Source organism: Peromyscus maniculatus, chromosome 1, assembly GCF_049852395.1.
Source record: "Peromyscus maniculatus bairdii isolate BWxNUB_F1_BW_parent chromosome 1, HU_Pman_BW_mat_3.1, whole genome shotgun sequence".
In the NCBI taxonomy this organism is placed as follows: Eukaryota; Metazoa; Chordata; class Mammalia; order Rodentia; family Cricetidae; genus Peromyscus; species Peromyscus maniculatus.
Window position 1 is genome coordinate 180,879,890 of NC_134852.1, and position 26,385 is coordinate 180,906,274.

At 41.8% G+C, this 26,385-nt stretch overlaps 1 protein-coding gene across 1 annotated transcript in view; it reads left to right on the forward strand.

The window, feature by feature from the left end:
• Slc1a1 (solute carrier family 1 member 1) overlaps positions 1–26,385 on the forward strand; it is a 76,899-nt gene that overhangs the window by 19,588 nt on the left and 30,926 nt on the right. Inside the window, exon 2 of the mRNA XM_006991083.4 lies at positions 16,284–16,424. Within this exon, the coding sequence (XP_006991145.2) occupies positions 16,284–16,424 (141 nt within the window). The remainder of the gene's footprint in view (positions 1–16,283; positions 16,425–26,385) is intronic.

Genomic DNA, 26,385 nt, shown 5'->3' on the forward strand with positions numbered 1-26,385 from the left:
TTTAAGCTATTGGAAATGAATTTTCTTTCTTAATTCATTTTTCAGGGAGTTTGCTATTGGTGTATGAGAAAACTGGAAGATCTAATATTAACAGCCAAAACCATAACTACTGAATGATGATGTCCATAAACATCTTGACTTTCATCTGCTCTGTGCCTAGACTATTGCCTGGCAAGAATTAGTACATACTTTTTTTTTTTTTTTGGTTTTTCGAGACAGGGTTTCTCTGTGTAGCTTTGCGCCTTTCCTGGAACTCACTTGGTAGCCCAGGCTGGCCTTGAACTCACAGAGATCCGCCTGCCTCTGCCTCCCGAGTGCTGGAATAAAGGCATGCGCCACCACCGCCCGGCTAGTACATACTTTTAAGTTAAATCTTACTGAATTCATAATGTCAGAAAAGTCATTGGAGTGACTGTTTAGCCATTTTAACCACATCTTAATCTATTTTCTACCAGAGACTAGGTGATGAATAAACAAAGCTTCATTCTGCTTATTGTCCTGGAGGCTGCAAACTCCAAGGTTTAGGAGCTGCTTCTGCAAGACTGTTCTTGTTCATTGGAAATTTCTGCAGAATCTCAAGTTGGCATTGGCATTATATGGCAAGAAAGATGCTCACAAGAGACAGACCCAAACTAGTGTTTAGAATAGATCCACTCTCAAGATAACCCATTCACCCAGGGGTTCTCAACCTGTGGGTTGTGACCTCTTTGGGAGTTGAATGACCCTTTCACAGGGCTGGCCAAAGCCCATCAGAAAACACAGATATTTACAGTACAATTCATAGCAGTAGCAAAATTACAGTTATGAAGTAGCAACAAAAATAATTTTATGGTTGGGGGTCACCACAACATGAGGAACTCTATGAAAGAGTCACAGCATTAGGAAGGTTGGGAGCCACTGCATTAACCCCTTAATCCACAAATGGATTAGTTCTTGAGGGCTGGGTTCTAAATGGCCCCATTGCTTCTCAGGGCTTGTCTCTAACTCCTCAGAATAAGAATTAAGCATGCAGAGTTTGGGTGGGGTATTGAAATTATGGTAGCACATAGTTTGAGCTTGACTAAATTTAGACAGAAACCATGGTAAAGTTTGAGAGAGCATGTCTTAAAACATTCAGCACACCAAATTTGCAGGAACAAAAACATTCAGACCATAACAGGAGGAGGAAAAGTAAGCAATGATTACAATGGAAGTTCTATTCTAAAAATTCCTCACATTAAAAAATACTATAGCTAAAAAATCCTCACACTAAAAAATACTATAGCTAAAAATCCCTCACACTAAAAATTACTATAGCTGAAAATCCTCACACTAAAAAATACTATAACTAAAAAATTCCTCACATTAAAAAAATATTAGAAGTAAAAATTCCTCACATTAAAAAACACTAGAACTAAAAAAATCCACACATTAAAAAATACTATAGCACTAATATGTCTTTGGTGGAAACTGAATGCTTTTGCCCCAGAAGTAAGAATAAGACAAAGATGTACAATAGATCTTCTCACATCTATTCAGCATCTCAGTGGAGCCTTAGACAGTGCAATAGGACAAGAAAAAGAAGTGTGAGGCATAGACAGATAGACACACACACATACACAGAGAAAGACAGACAGACAGAGATAGAGACACAGACACAGAGACAGGCAGGCAGGTAGTCCTTACTAATGGATGGCACAATTTTCTATGTAAGAAGTTATGAAATAATCCTTATTAGCATGTTTGCTGGTTGTGAGGTCACCATACAAAAAATCATTTGTTATTTCTATATTATAATAATGTACAACTGGAAATGGAAATTTTTAGATATATAGATTAGCTCTCCAGGGCAAAAGATTGGGCATACAGCTGATTCTAGAAAATTCCACATGCCAAAAAATACCATGCAGTTAATGTCATATCTTTTGTGGAATAGGGAGCATTAGGTTGAACAATACAGAAGTGGTGGAAGAAGTCAAGGACTCTGTGATTCAAAGGAAACCCACACTGGTTCATGGACTAGATGACTGAAAACAACAGAGATGTCAGGTCTCCGACAGCTCGTTTATAGGTTTAACACAATTCTGATCAAAACATCACCAGGACTTTACTCAGGTAAGTCAGATAACCTGGTTCTAAAATTTATGCCAAAGTCAAATGGATGAGACCTAAAATAATTTTGGTAAATAAGAAGAAAATTGGGGAATCATACTGTTATTCTAACACGGTTAGTTAAACTAATATAACAATAATGAAAGGCCTGGCACAGATCAGTTCAATGAAGCAGAAAAGTGATTCCAGAAATAAACTTGCAAAACTATGCCCAGCTGACACTTGACAAAGGTGCATTCAAAGAAGAAGGGATATTCTTTTCAGTAGGTGACTTTGGAACAGCTGGACATTTTAGGTCAAAAAAATAAATAAATAAAGACCCCCAGACCAAACATTACCTTTTGTAATAATAATAATAATAATAATAATAATAATAATAATAATAATAATGAACAACCCACTAAGTCCAAATGGATCACAACTATAAAGGAAAAGAACAAAATATAAAACTTGGAGGAAAAAATTCTTAAAAGAAAAAAAAGATTTTACTTTATAAAAAAATAAACTTTTTATGAAAGACATAAACAATGAACCAATAAGCTGCAGAGTAGGCAGCAACCATTGCATATCACTTCTCCGATACATCTGCACTCGTATCCAGAATATAGAAAGAACTTTCAGAACTCAATAGTAGGCAGACAAACCACCCAACTTCTAGATAGACAGTTGCTTCACCAAAGAGTACGTAACAAAGGAAAATGAAGACATGAAAAGATGTTTAGCATCAGATCCACTAGGGACCTGAACATGACAACCTTCCGCTTCTGCCAGATACCTATTAGAATGTCTAAAGTAAAACATAAAGCACCAAGTGTTGATGAGCAAGTGGAGGACCCAGAACTCCTACACATTGCTAGGGCCGCTCTTAAAGCACTTCCATGGGTTTTTATAAACTTAAATATATCCGTACTATCTCCCAAAATCTCATTCTTGGATACAGACCCTAGAGAAAGAAATATTTATAGTCATATCAAAACTGGAACATAAATGTTGACAGGCAGCCCTACTCCTAACTACTCAAAATAGAAAACTCCTCAGATGTCCTTCAATAAGTAAATGAATAAGTAAATTACAGTTTATATGATGCCATCTATGTGATAGTCTCAAAGAGACAAAGGCATCATTAAGAACAAAAGCCGAATCCCTGAAGTTCCCTGAGCAACTTACAAGCAGTTATAGTAAAGATTCTGCTTTTCCCTAGCAATTGTTTATTGCTTATATAAACTTAGGGAGGGACATTCTGAGCTTCCTAAACCTCTGTAAATTTTGTGGTCTTCCTGCACCTCATAAATTTCTTTAGCTTCTTGAATATTTTTTCTATTTTTGTTATCTATGTATTTATTTTGTTGTTATTGTTGTTTGAGTCAAGGATGTCCTGGAACTCATTCTGTAAACAAGGCTGGCCTGGAATTCAGAGATCCACCTTCGTCTACCTCCCAAGTACTGGGATTAAAGGCATGTGCCGCCACCTGGCTAGCGTCCTGAATTTTATGAACCTCCCTCCTCTTTCTAAGAGGAAATGTTTCAGTTGGGAGAAGATAGCTATCACGAGGAGGTTGAGAAGGTTTTCCAAACACCCATATATTGAGTTTTATAGTAGCCGACATGGCAAGCAGGAGAGCGGAGGAGCAATGAGCAAAGGCCCAGGGCCATGGGCAGAATTCAAACAGTGGAGGAACAAGGTCGGAGGAAGCCTGGGGTGAGCCAAGAGGCTTGCATGCTGTCTGTGTCGGGAATCGACAGGGCTGTGTGTGGAAAAGTGACTCAGCTAACTATTGGGGTCTAGGACAGGTAACCAAAGGAGTGTGATTTCCTGGAGCCATGGGAAGGCTCTGCTGTTACATGCACACCGTCTCTGCGGCAGCCATCTGGGACCTCTCTGCTTAGAGTCTGTTGTGGAGGAGACGTCAGCCCTCCCAACTCCAGCCATCTGCCAATGTCATGTCTGTGGCTGCTTTCAGATGGAGCAGCCATCATGAGCTGTCAGATAACTCTGATCATTTCCAGCATGGGTTTCTACTCTCCCTGAAGAGAAGGACAAATGGGATGGGGCATGTCTTACCAACTTCTAGTGCTCAACCTGTCTCGGGGTCAGGTGTCATCTTTCCTGACCTGTGACATGGTAAAGATACAGGGATGCTGCCATTTACCCTCTGCCTGAAACTAGGAATTTGGCCCAATCGTGTGCCTGTATACATGCCTGCCCTTATACTTCATCCCAAGTTTGCCCTCTTTCCTGTCTGCTCTGGGGTCTTTGGCATCTTTCTGCCTTGTCTCTAAGCCTGGGCCTTGCACACATGTTGGTTAGTCTGAAGTGTGTTGTGAGCTGAGCTGGAATAAACTGAAGTTGGGATTCTTCCTGTTCTCAGTGGAAAATTTTGTTCCGCCATCCACTGGGAAATGTCTTTGGGCCTGCGAGTTTTTCACCCAAAATATCTCTATAATTGGAGTGGTTTTCTGGGAAGTAAGAATAACTGTAAAAGATCTGTATGTCCTACAATACGAACCGTGGACAATATTGACTGAGAATGCAAAGTGTTTCTTATGTTGCATTTTCTCCTTCGGTTTTTATTTCCTAAATAACTTTGTTGAGGTTTTCAGAGCAAAGCAACCAAAAGTGAAAGGTTTGATGACAAAGCTTGGTGATAGAAATAGAATTAAAACCCAGATTCTTGAATTCTCTTCCCGTTATCTGACTCTGTTTATATTTGTACTAGGGAATACAGTATTTCGGAAGTGCTGTTCTGCCTGCTTTTGCTGGTATTATTGTCACCCCCTCCCCTCCCCTCCCCTGTCACTCTTCAATCATAGCACACACTGATTGAGCTCTCCCCTGGGACAGGGGAAGGGCTGAGTCTTGCTTTCATTAGGCCATTTAGCACTCACAATAGCCAGGTGCCTGGCTGCTCCTTTAACTGATATGGATACTCACTGAGGTTAAGTAGTTTGCAGTCACACTGAAACGGAAAGTGAGGACTCAGCTCCAGGATGGAAAATCTCCTGGAAATTCCTTGCAAGAAATCAGGGAGGCTGGAGAAATGCCTCGGCGGCTAAGAGCCCTTTCAGGAGATGCAGGTTTGGTACCCAGTACCCCGCGGCAGCTCCTAACTCCAATTCTAGGGATCTAACACTCTCTTCTGGCCTCCGTGGGCACCAGGTACACATGTGGTACACATCCATGCATGCAGGAAAAGCATGAAATAAATCAGACCCACTGAGGCTGTAAACCGTGTAGGGACCAGGACCTTCCACAAAGCTTAGCAAGATGGTTGCCAGTAACAGGCATGAAGGTCGTTCTTTCACTAATGACAGATGATTTTTTAACATCATTTGTTTTGATTGGTTTGTCTTCCAGTGCTTTGCAGGTAACATTCCTCTTACAATAATCCTGGATTTCTACTGGTCGTTTTGATTCATTTTTATACTGTATACGTGAAAATGAGACGCTCAAACACTACCCTTGCAGGTTATAAAGCACAGTCTGTAATCACAACTTTTCTTAAACCGACGAGTCTCCTTTTAAGCTGTTAATAAACATGTCTGGCTTCCAACTATTATTTCCAGATGGTGAGACGTTCAGATCTGATAAGCTCTCACACGGTCTCCCAAGTGGAACAAATGCCACAGCTTTGGCAATCATTGTGCCGTTAATATGATGATGAAAAGAATAAACAAGTTTCCTTATGTTGCTACCATCCTTCCCACCCCAGGAAAAGCCATCAAGTTGTTCATCAATCAAAATGTAAATGGATCACACTCAGTGTTAGTATCTGCTTCCCCCGCCCATCCCCCCTTCTCCCTGCTCCCCCAGACAGGTTTTTCTGTGTAGCCCTCCCTGGCTGGCCTGGAACTCGCTTTGTAGATCAGGATGACCTCGAACTCATAGAGATCCACCTGCCTCTGCCTCTGGAGTCCTGGGATTAAAGGCGTGCACCACCACTACCTGGCTCTTCTTCCCATTTTAATCAATTTGTTCATTTATCTAGAAGTGTTAAAACCTAAGCTTTTCATGAAAGCTTCATTTTCATGTGTGTGTGTGTGTGTGTGTGTGTGTGTGTGTGTGTGTGTGTTTGTATCCTTTTAATTGAATGTAATTCATTTATGTATACAATTCAATGGTATTTGCTGGGTGTAGTTTTTTTTTTTAATACAGCCATCATCATTATCTAATTTCCTATTTCTATTCATGTTCTCCTTCCCCTCCCCCATGGCAATGAGCATTCTCCCGTCTGTCTCTGTGGTTTGTCTGCTCTGGACATTTTACACGGATGAAATCACATAGTAATAGCTTATATGTTTGGCTTCTTTCTTTATATAAGGTTTTCAGGACTCAGCTAGGCTGGAGTGTGTGCCAGTCAGTGCTGCATTGCTTCTTAGAGCCGAATAGCATTCCCCTGTGGAAATGTGCCTTCCTTTGTTTAGAAGTTGATGGACATTCAGATGGCTTTCCCTTTTTGGGTGTCATTACTACTATTGCTGTGAACATTTCCTGTGGGGATCTGTGGGGATGTCTTTTCTTTTCCTGGGTAGACATCTTATCCGCCTTGGAGTGGCCCCGCTGGGTTGTAAGGTAACTGTGATGAACTTGTTAAAAGTGCTGCCAGTGTTCCACAGGGTCCGCTCCACTCTACATCCCACCCACAGGATGGAAGGAGTCCAGTTTCCCACGTCCTTACACATTTTCTAACTTAAGTTTGTTATTGTTGGTGTTTTAATATGACCAGCCCAATGAGCACAAAATATTATGATTTTGATTTACTCATAACTAATCATTTCTTTTCATGTACCTGTTGGTCATTTTATATTTTATATAGAAATATTAACTTATGATTTTGATTTATTCATAACTAATCATTTCTTTTCTTTTTTTGGCGAGGGGAGCTGAGGACCGAACCCAGGGCCTTGTGCTTGCTAGGCAAGCGCTCTACCACTGAGCTAAATCCCCAACTCCCTAATCATTTCTTTTCATGTATCTGTTGGTTATTTTATATCTTATATGGAGATATATGAATTCAAAATCTTTGCTTGTTTTGAAGTGGATTATCTTCTTTTTAAAAAGCAAACAAATCAGCCGGGCGGTGGTGGCGCACGCCTTTAATCCCAGCACTCGGGAGGCAGAGCCAGGCGGATCTCTGTGAGTTCGAGGCCAGCCTGGACTACCAAGTGAGTTCCAGGAAAGGCGCAAAGCTACACAGAGAAACCCTGTCTCGAAAAAACCAAAAAAAAAATAAAAAAAAAAAAAAAAAAAAGCAAACAAATCTTTATTGTGTAGAAATACAGAAATATTTTTAAAATCCCCAGGAAACAGAGCTGTTCTCTCATTTCCTCATCTTCTTCAGTACCTCTGGTATAAAGGACATTATTATGTCTCACTAAAACTCCGCCCAGATGCCCAGACAGTGCCCCATCTAGGTATTCTTCGGTATTTGCAGGCTGTGCTTTCCTGTAGCCATCTGCCAGGTGGTCCTTATGTTCCATTCCCCATTTATGTTTCATCACTGCTTTTCTTGTCCACTGAGGAAAAGTTGGGGACCGAGGGCCTAAACTCATCATGAGTGACCTCACAAGTCCTGTAGGCTGATAGCTGCCGCCTATCCCTTGTGACTGGAGCATCTGCTATAAGCCCCAGAGGAATGTGTTGTCTTTTTATTTTTGACCTTTAGAGATTTTGAATGTTATTATTTGTTGGGATTGTATTTCCTATAATCCTCTCCATGATGAAAATGAAAATTAATACAAGAATCTTTAGTAAATATATATATATCCATTAATTTATATATAGTCCAGCTTTAATAAATAAATTCTAATTAAGTTTTATATTAAGAATATTTTGAAAAAGAAATCATGATTCTTATGCTAACCATTATATGAGATACTGATTATAATATATACATATTATATATACATATTATAATATATACAAACCTTTATTAAAATCTATGTATATAACATTAAATTTTATAGCTCAATCAAATCTTGTGACTAATGAATGTTATGCTATATAAATAATTAGCATTTTAAGGTTTTATGAAACATTAATATACCCAAAGATATTATTTTAGTAGGTCTAAAGATGTTAAGAGTACTCACATTAATAAGATAGTGTGTATTAGGTCTTTTAATATATCAATACTTAGATTTGTAAGTCTGCATGTGCATTTTAATTGTGCATGCCAAAATACAATTTTAGCATATAACAAACATATTTTTTTTAAAAAAGGAGAACTGAAGTGGTCCCAACTTGTTAAAAAATTATTTTGACACAAACAACATATGAAAACAATTATCACAGACATGCAGGACACAATTACACAAAATCTAGGTGCCCTGCTTTAGAAAAAGATGGTAGCAAGTTTATATAGCTCTGTTTCTTTAAGATGTAAGAAAGGCTGAGTAACACAGAAGACCAAAAAGTGAAGCTTATAGCACAGATTTAAGATAATCCCCCCTCTCTCTCCCTCTCTCCCTCTCCCTCTCCCTCTCTCTTCCTCTCTCTCTCTCTCTAGCTGAGGGGGAAGTACTTTTCTATTGTGTCTCAGGCTGCTCTCTAAAAGGTAAGGAAATAGGGTCTATAAGGGATCAGGTTTATGAGGATGTCCCCAGAAAGGCGGTGTGACCCGGGAGCAGGGTATCTAAAGAAGTGTCCGTTTTGTGCCAGTGGTTCTCAGATACTTAGTGGGGTTCTGGTCAGAAAAACAGAAGCCAAGGACACAGAACTTCTGTTTAACAGGCTCAGCCAAATGACCAAAAAGAAAACTCACTAACTAAGCTTGAAGATGGCTTTCAGCACAAATCCTTAGGAATGTTGGGGAGGGACAGTCTAAACTGAGATGTCTGCCTCTAAGACCAAAGGGGATTCAGGACCGACCGGATTGTATGATGGAGACAAGTTAATGTGGACTTGGGATAGGTGGGAGATAAAGTAGGGGGGCCAGAGAAGGAGATGAGGAGGGGCACATTTTTAGAATTTACCTTGAGTTTTGATATCAACTCTAATTTTTAAAATTAGTTTATTTTAGCATTTCACTTCAACTTTCAGTAGTATTTTTAAGAACTTGTTATTATGAATTGTTATTTTTATCATTTTTCAGATCATTTTACATTTTAACTAATGCAGACTGCCTATTTGTTTTTTAAGAATTTAATCGTCCAACACACAAGACAAACCTGTTTGGAGGTAGTAAATGATCCCCATTAGGGGGATCTCAAAGCCAGGCTACCCCGCCCCCCAGCGCTTGCAAGTTGAAAGTCAATAATTATCACATACAAAGCCAGCTCGAGTACTAGATGGCAGTTTCCTCCTCTATGGAGACGTTGTCCTCTGCCCCCCACCCCACCCCTTTCTCTTTCTCATTTTGACAAAAGTATCTCAAAGGAGAAAGGTGGGTAACAGGAGCAGGACAAGCAGGGGATCAAAACAAGGCGATCATAACAGGTAGTCATAACAGGTAGTCACATAACCTTGTGAAGCACAGGTAAAGTTGCACAATGCTTATAAAAACTTTTTGAAATGAAGACATGGTTGCCATTTCCTGGAACACGCAGTACAGAAACGTTTGTAGTTAAGCTTACAGGTGGGGCATAGCCCAATCTTTGAGAAACAGAGGTTTAATCATAAACAGGGAAGAATCTCATCTGTCTTTACTACAAAATGGCTTTCAAGCCTAAGATGGAGGCAGGCTGGTTCTTCATATGTGCACATACATGTATGTACACCCACACACATGCACCTGCCCACATACATACCTGCATAGATACATGTACCCTACATACAAATATCCATACACACCTGCTCACACCCCTAAAATATCCTCTAATTATATACCCATTAAAATGACAAGAGATGACATGTAAGAGAAAATTCAATTGGAGGTGTTCAGTGCATGGCTAACATAGGTAGAGGCTAACATAGGTAGAGGCTAACATGGGTAGTTCGGTGCATGGCTGACATGGGTAGTTCAGTGCATGGCTAACATGGGTAGTTCAGTGCATGGCTAACATAGGCAGTTCAGTGCATGGCTAACATAGGCAGTTCAGTGCATAGCTAACATAGGCAGTTCAGTGCATGGCTAACATAGGCAGTTCAGTGCATGGCTAACATAGGCAGTTCAGTGCATGGCTAACATGGGTAGTTCAGTGCATAGCTAACATGGGTAGTTCAGTGCATAGCTAACATGGGTAGTTCAGTGCATGGCTAACATGGGTAGTTCAGTGCATAGCTAACATGGGTAGTTCAGTGCATGGCTAACATAGAATACATGAGTAGCTGCAGTGATAGATGATAGGAAAATAAAAACAATCTTGCCTTTTGCATATTTAAGTTGGTGAGTCTGTGGATGAATTTTTGGACTTATTTTATTTACAGTATATCTTTACCAATATGGATAGAACAGTGTTTTGTGTTTAAGGACTTGAAAACAAAAAAATAAAAGCTTTACAAACCCATGCATCTGGTTTCTAAGATAAAACTCCTGTGACGAGCTTTAGGAGCGAGAAAAGATAAGGAAAAGGTACAGGCGCACTGTTGTGTAGGGAAAGACAGAGAGCTGCCCTGTACACCCAGCATATGCCTCTTGCCATAATGAAAGTTCCTTCTGTGCTTATCACTAACGTGCGGCTCAAAATCGCTCCAGGAGGCCAAAAAGGCCCGTTACATTAATGCTCAGGGTGATGCTATGGCTCCGCAAGTATTCCGGTGATAATTATTTTTCCTTTGTCAGTAGTGTTTATTTCAAGCTCAAATTAATTTATGTACTAGTGAACTATAATTTAAAATGGAAAGTTTAAGGGCCTGAGGTTGGAAGAGGAGGAACAATAGACTGAGCTGATGTTAGCTGCACCACCACCCCTGCTTTTTGCTTTATTATTTGTCCAGAATATGGAAAATGAAATGATGGCATTCCCTGAATCTTCTCTTTCAAACTTGAGTCTTCAAATTTAAGAATCCTTAGCTGGGGTTTTGATTAGTTTCTTCTCGGTTACTAAAGTGTGTGTGTGTGTGTGTGTGTGTGTGTGTGTGTGTGTGTGTGTGTTAGCATAAGAGCTGGAGAAGGCATAGGCAGGTTTCAGGAGACATTCTGTGTTCTGATTTTAAGCTGAGAGAATCAAAGCTAGAGTGAGATCCAGCCTCCTGAGCAGTAGGAGGGCTCTTTGGAGTCAGCTGATGTAACGGTTGCCCCAGCCTAAGGGAGCATTAAGTTAAAGAAGTTAAGTTCACTATTGGTAGAACTAGAATTTGAGCTCCTTCAACTACTGCCAGTATTCTTCCTAATCTACCTCTGAACCTGCTTAGGGATCACCTTGCAGATGTATGCAGATGTAAGGAAACCCCAGAATGATATATATGTCCATTTCTAGGGCAGCTTGTGTCTAGTTAATAACTATATCTTTGAGGATTTCTCTTGGCCTGGCCAAAGTTCTCTCTTATTAGAGAGGTCATTGATCTTCGCCCTCCCTAGTTGGAGAACTGTCCTTCCTAGGTGAACTTGGCTGTTCACTTCCAGGTTAGAAGTTCTTCACAGCACCCTCTGGCTTTGGAGACTTTGTGCACCTTCACCCAGCCCAGGGTTCCTGATACCAGATGTGGATACTTGTTTGTAGGTGGAGTTTTCCTTCGCTGCTATTGCTTCCCAAATAACTGACACAGAGACTCACTATTAATTACAAATGCTTGGCCGATAGCTCAGGCTTGTTACAAGCTACTCTTATACTTAAATTAACCCATATTTTTTATCTATGCCTTGCCATGTGGTTTGGTACCTTTTCTCAGTGTGGTGTGCCCATCTTACTCTCTCTGCATCTGCTAGTGACTCTCTCACTCTGCCTCTCTTCATCCCAGTGTCCTCAGCTTAATTGTCCCACCTAACTTTACCCTCCCTTGTTATAGACCAATCAGCTTCTTTATTAACCAATGAGAGTAATACATATTCACAGTGTATAGAAGGATTATTCCACAGCGCTTGTTGGCATGGAAACAGTGAATAAGAAACAAGCTAAACATCACAAACAAGATAGGCAACACTTCATTGAAATTATTGCTCCTGAGCAACTGGGAGCCAGTGCTGACCAGAGAGTTGGCCAGGTTGCTCAGTAAACAAAGGAAGAGGCAAGCATTTCACTGAGCTGTGTAAGTCTAGAACTTTCCATTAGTCGTGGGCATGAGTTCAGAAGATGCCTTTCTTCTTATGCACTAACACCCTAGCTTTATAATTCATGAACTTCCAGAATCAAGTGGTCCCAGGGATTTCTGAGTTTCCCTTACAGCCGACATTGTTGCATTGAACAGACATCCTTAGTGAGTATAGGCTTTCAGTTGCTACCATTGTCCTGAATCTGATGTTTCCAAGTTTTCTGGAAACCAAAGTAAAGCACACTCACTCTCAAGTTGTACCCCTTGGCTGAGGTTACTCACCAGACCCTTTTAGGTCAGGATGCCAGGGTGCCAGCTGCAAACCTCTGATTGCTCCCTCAGAACTTGGTTGACGTGTCTATTCTTTGAAAGGAGAGCTATTAGGGTACTGTGGCATTCAACTTCAAACGAGCATGATAGAAATCATAATTACCAAATATAATGACCTATTTGCTCATCATGCATTACTTTCAACTATTCCACATAGCAGCTCCTTTGTTTCTCCCATAAAAATCCATATCTGGCTAAAGGCTGAAAAGAATAATACAGTTTTTCCTAGCCAGCCTGCACTCATATGGGTAGGAGATGATTACAGGCTCGGAGATGATTACAGGCCTAGTTCTTGTACATTGTTAATTTAAATGCAAAGGTCGAACACGTAGGGTCTGCTGCTCAGTGGAGCAAGTCTGTGGCTGCTCTTGTTATTGGTTTTGAGTACAGACACCTTTATTTTTAAATACCAAGATTCCTTTTACATAAAAACCCAAGATTACCTGAAACAGTTGAACACAGGCAATTTGCAAAGCAAGAAAAGAGAATGTCATGACTTTTAAATTTACTTAAAATATTTTGAATATTTTGGTATCTTAACTACTTACGAGTCTCTAGGTTTTAGCATAGGAACTGCATTGGATTGATAATTCAGTTCTTCTGTTTTATAGCTACAATTTGGGAAATATCTAAGTATCAATACGAGTCAAGGCAGAATATATAGAAGACCAAAATTTAGGTAAAGGCTAAGGTTCTTCAAAATGTATCTTGTGGGGTTCATCCACTTAGACTAGAAGTGGGTGAAGGATGGATACCTGTATTTGAATAAAGATTATATTGTTCATTATAACTCATTGCCTTGTGGTGACTAACTGTGCCCAAATGACTCGGAGGTTTCCTAAACTATCTGAGTTTCTGAATTTGCATATTCAGTGAGATCCTCTGTGAAACTTCCCGTGATTTAGTCATTTTCCCCCTCCAGCTAACATGTCACTCATCAGGCTAACATGTCACATGCAGGAAGAAAGGGGTGACAGTCATCCAGCTCATTTATTTCTTCATTTTAAAAAAGGTGTGTGTGTTGAGGGGAGGGCAAAACAGAGCGATTAGACGTTATTTGAAGGATTTGGAACAAGATATAAGAAAAATCTTAATATTTTATGAGTTTTAGTGATCAAAGTCATTGTTAAATTGGGCCTCCACACAGCGGCTGGTTTTCACATAGACATCTTAAGGCAAGATTTCAGAGAATCTATAACATTTCTTGTTTCTTTTTCTCTTTTAAAAACAATTTATAAATAACCTATGATTTATTTCCGCACTTTTCCATGCAGTGTTTTAAGACTGAGATTCATGTAGTTTACTGAAACTACAGTACATAAGATGGGGACCCCCGGGCTGCTGGACACACACAAAATCTTTGCATTATTGAGATTAGTGAGAGACCTTCCTAGCCTGAGCATGCCTTTGGTTGCCAGGGGAACCAACCATGTGGTTCGACATTCCTAGGGGAGGGGGAAAGGGTCGATAAACCCATAGTCAATAATGTAATCAATCGTGTTTGTACAATGAGGCTTTTATAAAAGGTTTTAACACTTCTAAATAAATGAACAAATGGAGTTTTTGGAAAGTGGCATGCCACAGGGCAGGGAAATTCTGTGCCCCTTCTCCCATTTGTGGGCCTGTGTGTCACCACCCCTGGCTATTCATCCCCGTGCTTTGTAATATCCTTAATGTTCGCTTCATTTTGTAATCTGTTCTAGCAAACTAACTGAACCCAAGGGAGGGCCATAGGCACCCTGATTTAGAGAGGTTCAGCCAGAAACTCAGGCCACTACCCAGGGCTTATGATTGGTGTCTAAAGTAGAGCAGCTTTCATGAGACTGCACTTCTGGGGACCTGCAGATTGTTTAATAATGACAGCATACTTGTGTTTACATAATTACAAATCCTAAATATAAGGAAATCAAGACTAGAAACTTCATAAAAGGACTCTTGAGGCTGGGGAGATGGCCCAGAAGTTAAGGACATTTAGTACTTTTCCAGATGACCTGAGTTCAATTCTCAGCACCCACCTGGGGAAGCTCACAACAGCCTGTAACTGGAGCTCCTGGGGATCTGATGCCCTCTTCTGTCCTCTACAGACACTGCACTCATGTGTGCAATGCCCCCAACACACACAGATACACACACATATATACATAACTAAAAATAAAAATAGTCTTTTTTTTTAAGACTCTTGATTTGATAGAGTTAAGTATTCCATGACTTAGAAATAACTGGAATAATGAATGAAAAGCATTAGACAACATTGGTGTTCCAAAATGTTATACTTGTCAAAGTAATAATAATTTAGTTAGATGTGGTACTACTACACATCTATAATCTCAGCACTATAGCACAAATCCTGAATGGTCTTATAATAAAAACTTGGAGCCAGATATCAGAGTGAAAGCTGAAAGATCAGAGGAGCAGAACAAGCCACAGCCACCACCTCTTACCTCACCAACTCCTCGGCCTGAAAAAGCTGAGTTCCTATCTCCTCCCACCTTATATTCCTTTCTCTGCCCAGCCATATCACTTCCTGTTTCAACCTTCCTAGTGCTGGAATTAGAGGTGTGTGATCCCAAGTTCTGGAATTAAAGGTGTGTGCCACCACTGCCTGGCACTGTTTCTCTTTTAGACTGGATTAATCATGTAGCCCAGGGTGTCCTTGAACTCAACAGAAATCCAGACAGATCTCTGCCTCTGCCTCTGCCTCCTAAGTGCTAGGATTAAAGGTGTGTGCCACCATTGCCTGACCTCTATGGCTAACTCTGTGGCTAGCTTTGTCCTCTGATCTTCAGGCAAGCTTTGTTTCCTAGATTACAAACAATATATCACCACACAGCATTAAGGCAGGAGGATTACAAGGTTAAAGCCACCTATGGAATACATAGAGACTTGTCTAAAATCCAAACAGAACCATTAAAATTATAAAAACTGCATAAACAGATGAATTGATTTGTTTACTCTCTCTCTCTCTCTCTCTCTCTCTGTGTGTGTGTGTGTGTGTGTGTGTGTGTGTGTGTGGTGCAACTCATGCATGCAGGTGTATAAGGAGGTGAGATGAAGTCAGATCCCTCAAAACTGGAGTTACAGGTGGTTGTGAGACATTCCGTGTGGGTACTGAGAACTGAACTTGTGTCCTCTGTAAGAGCAGCAAGTGTTCTTAACCATTGAACCATCTCTTCAGTCCCCAAAATTTATTTTGTAAAAAGCACTTATGAGAAAAATACAAATATACATAAACCATAAAATACATAGACGGTCTCTGCTATGGATAAAGTATAAGGTGACCTGTGAAAAGATTTATAGTGGGTTACAAAAGATGATGGATTTGGGGAGTGTGGATGGAGTTTAGTGTTAGGGCACTCACTGAGTGTGCACGAAACCTGGACTTGCTGTTGGGTACAACAGAGGGGACAGGAGAGAGAAGAAAACAGACAAAGGGGGCAAGAACTTTGTGATGATGAGGTTTAGTCTTTACTGATGTGTCATTACAATGTATAGAACCAATGAGGAGGAAATGAAAACAAAATCTTTCATGTGAAGAATATTATTTTTTACATTTTTAAAATGCATGCTTCCTATTCACTACCTTCTGGATTTTGTAAGTCTAAACTTTTTAGATTTGCAAGAGATGCTCTAAACAGCTTTTCTTGCCATTGAAATTTGCATTCTGCAGTACTTCCCCCCCAAATTATATGCAAGAGAACTAAAAGTGTTTCCTTTTCTTCCCTGTTTTTCTTAGGCATTGCCATAGGAGTCTTGGTTCGTGGACACAGTGAGCTCTCAAATCTGGATAAATTCTACTTTGCTTTTCCTGGAGAAATTCTAATGAGGATGCTGAAGCTTGTCATTTTGCCATTGATTATATCCAGCATGATCACAGGTACCTTGTGTTCTCTGATTATTTAAGGAGCCCATGAGAACCTGGGTTGTTCTTTACTAATTATGGAAAAATCAAAACTCATTGAGTGCATTATACAGGCATGCACACAGATACACACACACACACACACACACACACACACACACACACACACACACACACACGGGGGGGGGGGGGAATGCACCCTCATTTGCAAAGCCCAAAGCACATTTCCCTTGACTTGAAGTCTAACGAGATTCTCAAAGTGGCCTTGCTCCATTGTGTCACTGTCCCTCTGGCACTGTTGACCACAGTGCAAACCTTCGTTTGTCCAACATGTGATGTCTTGTGCTCAAGATGCCATTTTTAAATGTATTATGAGTAAAACCCTATCTAGGGCACAGAATGGGGAAATGCATATTTGGCCATGGAAATGTCAGCTTATGTCCTCAGGAAAAATATGGCTGTCAGTTTTGATCATACTTTCAGTAGCTGGCTCCTTTGGTGCCCAGCTCCAGTTTTCCTGCCCACTAACTTCTGGGCAGCTCTCCTGAGGGTGCCTCTCCTCCTGGCTCCTCACCCACTTCCTCTCCTCCACACTAGCTACGTACCTGCCCTGCAAGTCTGCCATAGCGTCAGCAGCCAAGAGCCATGGAAAAGGTTTCATTGGAGTTTGCATCTTAGTCTAGAAGACTGGTATTTTTCAATCTGCACTCACAACGCAGTTGAATTTGGAAATGGTTTTTCTCTTCCAGATCAAAATGTCCTTGTGTAGAGATTAACTTGATTTTTTTAATGCCATTTATCTGGAGTTGGTATGCTGCTGGGTGCATTCTGTGCTTCTTACACTGACTTAAATTTGGTAAAAGGTGACATGATGTCTCTCACTAGTGTTATGGACTTGAAAACGCAAGATTTTATATAACTATGCAATTAGGAGTCTTGACATGTCCTCTTTCCAGAACTCTCTTCTCAGTGTTAGGGCAAAGGCTCAGTGTGTTGAGACTGACATTGGAGAGTGTCAGCATTTGCTGTCGCCAAGAGCATTCTCTGAAAAGCTGTCACATTTGACTATTCCCAAGTGCTATACTCCAGTCAGACCAGAGCCCCACGGGACTATTTTTCTTAAGTGATCTTGGTGTTCTTGGCTTATTGGAAACTAAAGAGAACATTTAATTACTTTTATTTATGGGTTTAATTGTGATTAAAAATTAGCAGTTTCTTTCAAGCCTAATAGCCTGAGGGGTCAGAGTGGGGGACAAAAGATCTGTTATTTGTCTCATATAATATTTGCTTAGTTAAATTATTGAAAGCATTTAAAGTTTGGAAGATTTCTTATAAATACCCAGATTTCTGGCATTTTAAAAAAAATCAAATCAGCAAACACTGGGCTCATGTTTCCCCACATCAATAGTGTCCTGGAGCAAGAGACAGCTATTCAATTTAGCTGGCACAAATGCATTTGAGGACACCAAAGTCACCAACCACCATTCCCTATTCGGTACTCTGTCATTGCCTGCCAGGCCCCTGTAAGCACTGCAGTTATAACAGAATTTTCTCCCTATTAAACATCCTTAAATCAGTTCTTATACTCTTTCAGACAATACGAAGTCTTGGGCTTCTCTCTCAAGAAAAATATTCACATTTGTGCATATATAGAATATTTTGCATGTATCTATACAAAGTTTATAAGCTATGTGTGACATGGTTTGAGTCTACAGGTTTATGGGGAAAGTAAAAAAAAAATAAAAGAAAAAGAAAAAGAGAAGAACCTAGTCCAGAATAAACAGCAATTCATATAGTAAGCCAAAATTTAGAAGAAAGGGTAAAAATATGTGTATGAATATGCTACTTCTATAATAGTGTATGTTTGGACAGTATCATTCTTGGCAGTAAATAACTCTTCCTGATTTGCAGTCTGGAAGTTTTTGTGTGTATCTTAGCCTTGCAAATTATGCAGGGGAATAATTTACAGCCCTCAGATTCCATCAACAGCCCAGCTCTGTCCCAACCATAGCCCATAGCTCGCCTCTTTCCCTTCACCGACCGATCGCCAGGAGCCAGAGCAAAGACACACCTCGTCCTTTTGATATGAAACACTGAAAGATCAAAGGTTTGAGGAGCATCAGCAAAAGCGGGACTGGGAGGGAGATGCCACATTCATGTGTCTCATCGTCAGGCTGGTGGGGGAGAGGGTCGGCAGGAGTGTGGGGAAAAGGACTCATTTATACCTTTTCCGTCACCATATCAACTTAGAAGTCCTCTGGAAGACAGGAGGGAACATGTTCTGACACTTCTAGCTAGTAATTCTTGACAGTTTTTTATCATAAAGGGGTATATTCATAGAGACCCATTCCAAGACTCAGGTGTAGGACCCTCACGATGTGCTTTCATAATAATGATAAACTGTGAATGCATGTTACACACATACGGTAACATGTTGCAACTGCTAAAGGCCTGCTTGGCTACATACCGAATGGCCCATGAGAATGTTCCCACTATAACTCAGAACAAAAGGAAGAAACAGATCATATAACACAAAAGACAGTGTGACAGTCCGGACTGTATCATATTGTATTTGCATTTTTAAAAGTTGGCCCCAAAAGGATTAACAGCCTTTCAATGAGAATAGAAGTAAAATATGATCCACTGTGCTTTCTTTACATTTTTGGTCTTATTTCGTTATGATGTTTCTTTGTCTTGTTTTGTTTAAGAAGGAAATTGGAGAGTGGCTGAGTTCTTCTCTGTGGGTTTTAGACTTTGCCTCTGCTATTCCCCTGCCTCCTTCCCTTTTCAGCTCTTTTCCCTGCCAGAGCAGTGCCGCTTTTACCCTGGCATGCCAGTCCTTCCCTGCACTCATCTTTGCCCCTGCACCCAGAGATAGGCTGAGCCCCTTACAAATGCCTTTCCACAGGGCAATAGCCTAATCTGTTCCTGGAGGGGACAGGGGTGGGGGTGGGGGTACAACAGAAGGAAGTGTCTGGGAAGCTGCCGGTTGAGGGTGGGATTTAATCAGTTCTCTGGGAATAGTTAGAGGCAGAACTGCTAAGACTCGGACCCAAGACCAACACAGTGAGCTCCTGCAGAAAAAAACAAAATAACAGAAAAACTAACCTGTCATCAATGTCCCTTGTGGACTAAAAATGCGTATGTTACAGCTGCATTTTTTTTTAAACATTGAGCATCCTTCTTGGTGATGTGTGGTTAGGAAATCATGTTTATAGGGAAACTGGAATCTAGACTTGATATTAAATGGTATGGGGTGACTGTTAATCATTTAGTCAAGAGGTGATAACGACGTGCAGATATCTAAACAAAATGCCCTTATTTTCTAAATGCACATGGACCTGGGTAGAGGTGAACTGACATAAGATCTCCAGTATACTTTAGAATGGAGGGGGGCGGGGCATGGTTTAGTGATGGGATTTCCAGAGACTGGGTGTCATAGGAAGCCAGAATTCTCACCATGATTTACATCCTGAAGAAGGAGTGCCTTCCTGCCATGGTGGAGATGTGTGCTTATGCTCTTGGAAAGTTTCAGTTTCTAAGCTAAGTTCTATCAAACCACTAGAGAAATCATGGGGGAAATGATGGAGCTGCCTGAGAATTGTGGCTCTGCAAAAACCCAGGAGCAGGTCTGCACGGCTCATGGGTTTATATCTGGGTCACATTTCTTCAGTACAGTAAGTCTGATGGCTGGAGTCTTCACCAGCAGCACAAGAAAAGACTGGCCTTCCCATCTCACTCCGGGATTCTAAGGCACATCTTCCTGGATGCTCTTAGTTACCACCCAGGTGAGCTGTGCTCCATCAGGCACACCTGTGCCCCGTGCTGTGGCTGCCATCACACCTCTGATCCTGACAAGGTTCCCCTCCATTCCTCCATCTAATCAAGGGGCTCAACAATTCTCCACAGAGTGCATGAGGACTGAGCATTGCCAGGAACTTAGGTATAATCAGAAGCAGCTGAGACATCAGTATCCAGTCCCTCCCACAAAGGGCTCTTCGGGGTCTGTGCTCCTCAACAGGGCTCCCCTCTGCTTAGCCATCCTGCTTCCAAGACCGTGGAAAGCTTCTGCCTGTACATGAGAGCATTCCAACATGTCACACCTTGGTCCCAACACCCAACGCCTGATTCTAATGCGGAAAGGCTTCCTTACCACCCAGACGTCCTGTCCCAGGAAGTGTGTCCTCTTCCTGTAATATGTACCAATGGAGACCATCCATCCACCTTAGAGAAAGCCTCCTTTGCTGCCTTGAACGGTTGGTCTTTGCTTGTGAACACCATCAAAGTACTTAAGCCTAGTACCTGCTGGCTTGTTGGATATCCACGTAGCCAGTAGATCCTGGAGAATGTCCAGGTGAGGGTGAATCAGATCAATGTTGGCTTTCAGTGTGTATTTCTTCCCCAGGTCAGGGAGAAGCTCATTCCTGTTGCCTGCAAATGCCAACAGCATACAAGGGTGCGCAGAATGAGTCGGGCGAGTTGGGAAACGTCCCTCACCAATGGCTCGGGGCATTCCAAGTCTATGCCGAGCTGAGGAAACTCCTTCTTTCCCTCCTTGTCTCTCCCAGGCCGTGTGTGCGAATCCCAGGACTGAGTCCCTTTCCTGAGCAGGGCACATCACCAAACACTAGACATCAGTACAAACTGTCTGCCCTCCATTTTTCAAAAACAGCCATGCCAGGATAGCACTGGTTGAATGATTGGGTGTATATCTGTGGTGAGATTCTCCAAGATACTTTGACTTGTGCTCAAAAATATTGCTACAGATTATAAAGTGATTGTTACTTTAGCTTCTAGATTAGGATTGCAGAATGTTTCAGGTTTGGCTTCCACTATAAAAGGAAACCCCTCTTTTCCCATAACTTTTTAACCACTGAAGCCTTCTGTGACCTTATGGTTTTAAGGCAGGTGTAGTAACTCACGCCTGTAATCCCAGCACGTGGGAGGTGGAGACAGGAGGACTAGAAATTCAAGGCCAGCCTTGGCTACATAGTGACATAGTGAGTTTGAACCTAATTTGGGCTACCTAAGACGCTGTATAGAAAAAGGATTATTAATTATATAATGTCTTGAGACGGTGCTGTAGAATGGAAGGGTGGACGAGAACCAAGTGAAGTGGGCTGAAGAACTGAAGAGCCTCGCTGTTTACACTGGGTCTTGTAAAACACGACCCATCAGCTTGCTTCAGCTGGTGAAGGCATTCTTTTTCATATGCAACCTTTATTATTTAAAAAAAAAAAACACCTTGAAAGTAAAAAAGCATCACACACCAAAACTATCCAGACTCAAAGTCTACCTTTCTTTAGTGCTATCCATCTTGATTTACTCATGGTCTGCTGTGTGCTGGAAACACTCACACCCAGGAGAAAGACTCATGCCAGGGCCTCTCTCAGGCAGGGTTCACTCAGTTTTATTAACAAATGCTTATTAACCCCAACGACATGAAAACTAACAAGAAAGCAAACCCACTTCTGAAAGGGTGAATTCCAGCCACCCACCTATTCATGGAACCAAGGTCCTCTGATAGCCAAGATGGGTGTTCCCATCCTGACAGGCAGACCTGAAGATGCGTGTATCACTTAGTCATACAACTTGGTGTTCCCTGGAAGCCACCTGCTTGTAAAAGCAGGTGGCTGACAGCTTGGACGTGAACATCAGGAAGAAAGCATGCTGGCTCTCCTGGAGCTTCAGTAGTTCATTATTTCACTCAGTTTTTTTCTTTTTTCTTTTCTTTTTATGAAATTGCCATTTCAAGATGGTTTAGAGACTGAAAACCCTGGGCTGGAGAAGGCAAGGATGAGGCCCAACATGACATCCAGAGCCAGTGGGCTCATCCTGCATTTTAAATGCCCCCTTTTCCTTCTCCCAGCCCTGTCTGGGAACTTGGCAATGAGCCAGGGCAGCTTTGTAAAGACAACTTAGACATCCTCCAGAGATCAAGGACGTAGCTTTGACACTAGAGGATTTACTACATTAATTTGGGTTCTATAATGCTTTCCACCCAAGGAAAAGGACAGATACTGTAAAAGTGGTAGCCTTCCCATGAATGTGCTGCTTGCTCGGTGACAAAATGAAAAGTGGCAGAGAAGTGGCCTCGCTTCACTAAGACCCTGAGTCTCAGGGTATCAACCACAAGTGAGCAGGCCTTCAGCTAGAACTGGAGCCAGGAGTTTCAAGGCTCCATTTGACTAGGTAACCCAGACTCAGAAAGATAAACATGGTATGTACTCACTCATAGGAGGATACTAGATGTAAAACAAAGATGACTAGACTGCTACTCACAACTCCAGGGAGGCTACCTAGAAAACAGGACCCTAAGAAAGACACAGGGATCACCCAATGACAGAGAAATGGATGAGATCTACATGAACAACCTGGACGTGAGTGGGGGTAATGAAGGGCAAGGTTCGAGGGAAAGAGAGCCTGTGGGAGTGGGAGATCCCAGCTGGATCAAGAACAGAGAGAGAGAACAAGGAAAAAGAGACCATGATAAATGAAGACCACATGAGAATAGGAAGAAGCAAAGTGCTAGAGAGGCCCACAGAAATCCACAAAGATAACTCCACAATAGACTACTGGCAATGATTGAGAGAAAGCCCGAACTGACCTACTCTGGTGATGGGATGGCCAAACACCCTAATAGTTGTGCTAGAAATCTCATCCAATGACTGAGGGAAATGGATGCAAAGATCCATGGCCAGACCCCAGGTAGAGCTCCAGGAGTCCAATTGGTGAGAAAGAGGAGGGATTGTATGAGCGAGAATTGTTGAGACCAAGATTGGAAAAAGCACAGGGACAAATAGCCAAACTAATGGAAACACATGAACTATGAACCAATAGCTGAAGAGCCCCCAACTGGACCAGGCCCTCTGGATAATTGAGACAGTTGATTAGCTTGAACTGTTTGGTAGGTATCCAGGCAGTGGGACCAGGTCCTGTGCTCAGTGCATGAGTTGGCTGTTTGGAACCTGGGGCTTATGCAGGGACACTTCACTCAGCCTGGGAGTAGGGGAATGGACCTGCCTGGACTGAATCTACCAGGTTGAACTCAATCCCCAAGGGAGTCTTTGCTCTGGAGGAGATGGGAATGGGGGGTGGGCTTAGGGAAAGGGGGGTGGGAGGGGGAAGGACAGGGGAATCCGTGGCTGATATGTAAAATTAAATTAAATTATAAAAAAAGAAACCCCCTCATAAAGGAGTGTGAAATACTGCAGAGATTTTAGTGACTCTCCAATGTTCTAAAAGTATGGGTCTGGATCTAGGAGACCATTAATTCATTCCATCTTCAGTGAGCCGGGCTCTGTGGTACATCCACAATACATAAAGTTAAGGCCCATTCTAATGAGAAGGAGGATATTGCAGTGTTCTGTGGGAATAAGGCAGTAGAGGCAAATAAGAGGGGGGTTTGAAGGAAGGCTAGAAGTCAAAAGAGAGGGGAAGGGAATTCCAATCAGAAGGGAATGGAAGAAGCCATAACATCTCAGGGTAGATGTAAGACTTCAACCAGAGTTCCAGAAACAAGGGAGAGGTGGGCGTAAGATGGAAGGACACACGCAAGACTTCATGTAACTCATTAAGGACTCTGCCCAGCCTGCAGACTCAGGAAGAGAGTTACAGCAGTGATTCCACCTGAGTCATTCTGTGCAAATGGACACCGTGAGGAACCTCCTCATGGGGAAGGATCCACCACAGCTAAACAGGAGAGTCAGACCTGGGAGCCACGTCGCCTGGCTTTCAACACCGATTCTACCATTCACTAACTGTGAACCCTTGGATACATCACTTGTACGCGACTGTAAAAACTGGATCCTCGTGCTTTGGGTCAACTGTCAGAGGTTTTTAGAAGGTCCCTGAATTGGCACCAGAAGTTACAATGGTCAATATTAGGATTCAGTTAAACACGGGTGATGGAGTAAAAAATGCCACCAACATTAAAAGACTCTCTCCACAGCTCCTGACTTTCACCAGCTTATACGTTCTATCTAGAAGCCTCAGCTACCAATTGTAGAGAATTAGGAACTGAAAATGAGGACACTACAGCTGTGTTATGAAACAAAAATCACCTCACTGAGCTGTGTGCTAGCTGTTGCTGTAAAAACCTTTGGGTGGATATTGGGAGAGAATAGTTGAGTTACTCAGATCCTCTGTACCAGCAGTTCTCAGCCTTCCTAATGCTGAGACCCTTAAATACAATTCATGTTATGGTGACCCTCCACCATAAAATTATTTTCATTGCTACTTCATAAATGTAATTGTGCTATGGTTATGAATTGTAATGTGTTTTCCAATAGTCTTAGGAAATAGGAAAACCTGTGTTTTCCAATAGTCTTAGGCAACCCCTGTGAAAAGTTTGTCCGACCCACAAAAGGGTTTTGACCCACAGGTTGAGAACCAATTCTTTGTACTGTGTTGAATGCATTCATTGAATAACAAGCCTGTGAAGAGCTCCTGGGATCTTCTGAACAACTGCCCCCAAACACCAGTGTCTCCAATATTCTGTGATACAGAAAAAACCCAAACAGCAGAAGAATCATACACTGTGTGTGTGTGTGTGTGTGTGTGTGTGTGTGTGTGTGTGTGTGTGTGTGTGCATGCCCACTGCAGTGGGATGTGTTGTAGAGGTATGCATACCTGTGCACATGGGGAGTCCACAGGTCAGTGTCTTCCTCTACCATTTTACACATTTGTTTTTGGAAACGGAGTGCTACTGAACCTGGAACTTGCCATTTTATCTAGGCTGGCTGGCTAGCAGGGCCCACCTGTCTCCCCCACATGATGCTGGCTTGCAAACTTCTACCACCACATCAAGCTTTTCTTGTGGGTGCTGAGTATCCAAACTCCAATCCCCAGGCTTACATAGCAGGCCCTTAAGCCAATTGAGCTGTATTCCCACGCTACTCACTGTTTCCTGACAGGCTTTGAACCATCAAACCTGGATCAGTACTCATCCTATCTGAGGATGAGTTTATTTTGTTAACTTCACAGAGTGTAGAGTTGTGATGCAACCTGTTTTAAAGGAAATTCTTTGTATGAGTGTCTTTAAGAAATAGAAATGTCACAGTGAAACATGCACACAAAAAACACATTCTGCATACTTCTTTTACCTTTTCCATCCCAGAAGTATTCATCTTGATAGCTGAGATTTCCAGGACCCTCGATTAACAAAGTCAGATTATATCCAGCCTTGTTTTCCCTAGAAAATGAAAGGAAAACATTTCACGGTTTTAAAAATGGTGACACGTTTGTTTACTCCTTGTTGCAACCCTAAGAAGTGGTCAAGTGGGCGGAGTCTTGTCTCCCTCTGTAGAGATAAGGAGACCGGAGGTTGGAACAAGATTAAGCTGCTTTCCCGAGATCACATTAATCACAGGGCAGCACCTGGGACGGATGAATTCCGTTCTAGAACATTCTGCTTTCCAGAAGACTGGGGTAGACAACCACACATGAATATGCTAATCATTTACACACACACATTATATTTGTGTGTGTGTGTATGTGTGTGTGTGTGTGTGTGTGTGTGTGTGTGAGAGAGAGAGAGAGAGAGAGAGAGAGAGAGAGAGAGAGAGAGAGAGAGAGAGAGAGAGACTTTATGAGGCTTATAGGCTAGTAAGAAAAGTGTTAATGGGTCCATTGATGTTCATTTATAAGTGAAACACAATAAGCAGGATGCCACGCATGGACCCTTGGTGCTCAGAGAAGGGTCCCAAGGAAAGGACTTAAAAGCCAGATGAGGAGTGTGGAATAATGGCTGGAGAGGAAGGGCATGAGTGAAGGCTTTGAGGGGGAGCTTGGCCTGACAAAGAGGGCAGGGGGATGTGATGTATCCAGCAGGTACACGTGCAGGCTGGAGAGATGTCTGTGGGGTCTCATCCCCCAGGGTAAGAGTTCACTATTCTAGCCTCAATACCACTGGAGGATTACACTGACTGGAGTGTGAAATTTTTAACGTTTTAAAAGCTATATTGAACGACTGTGC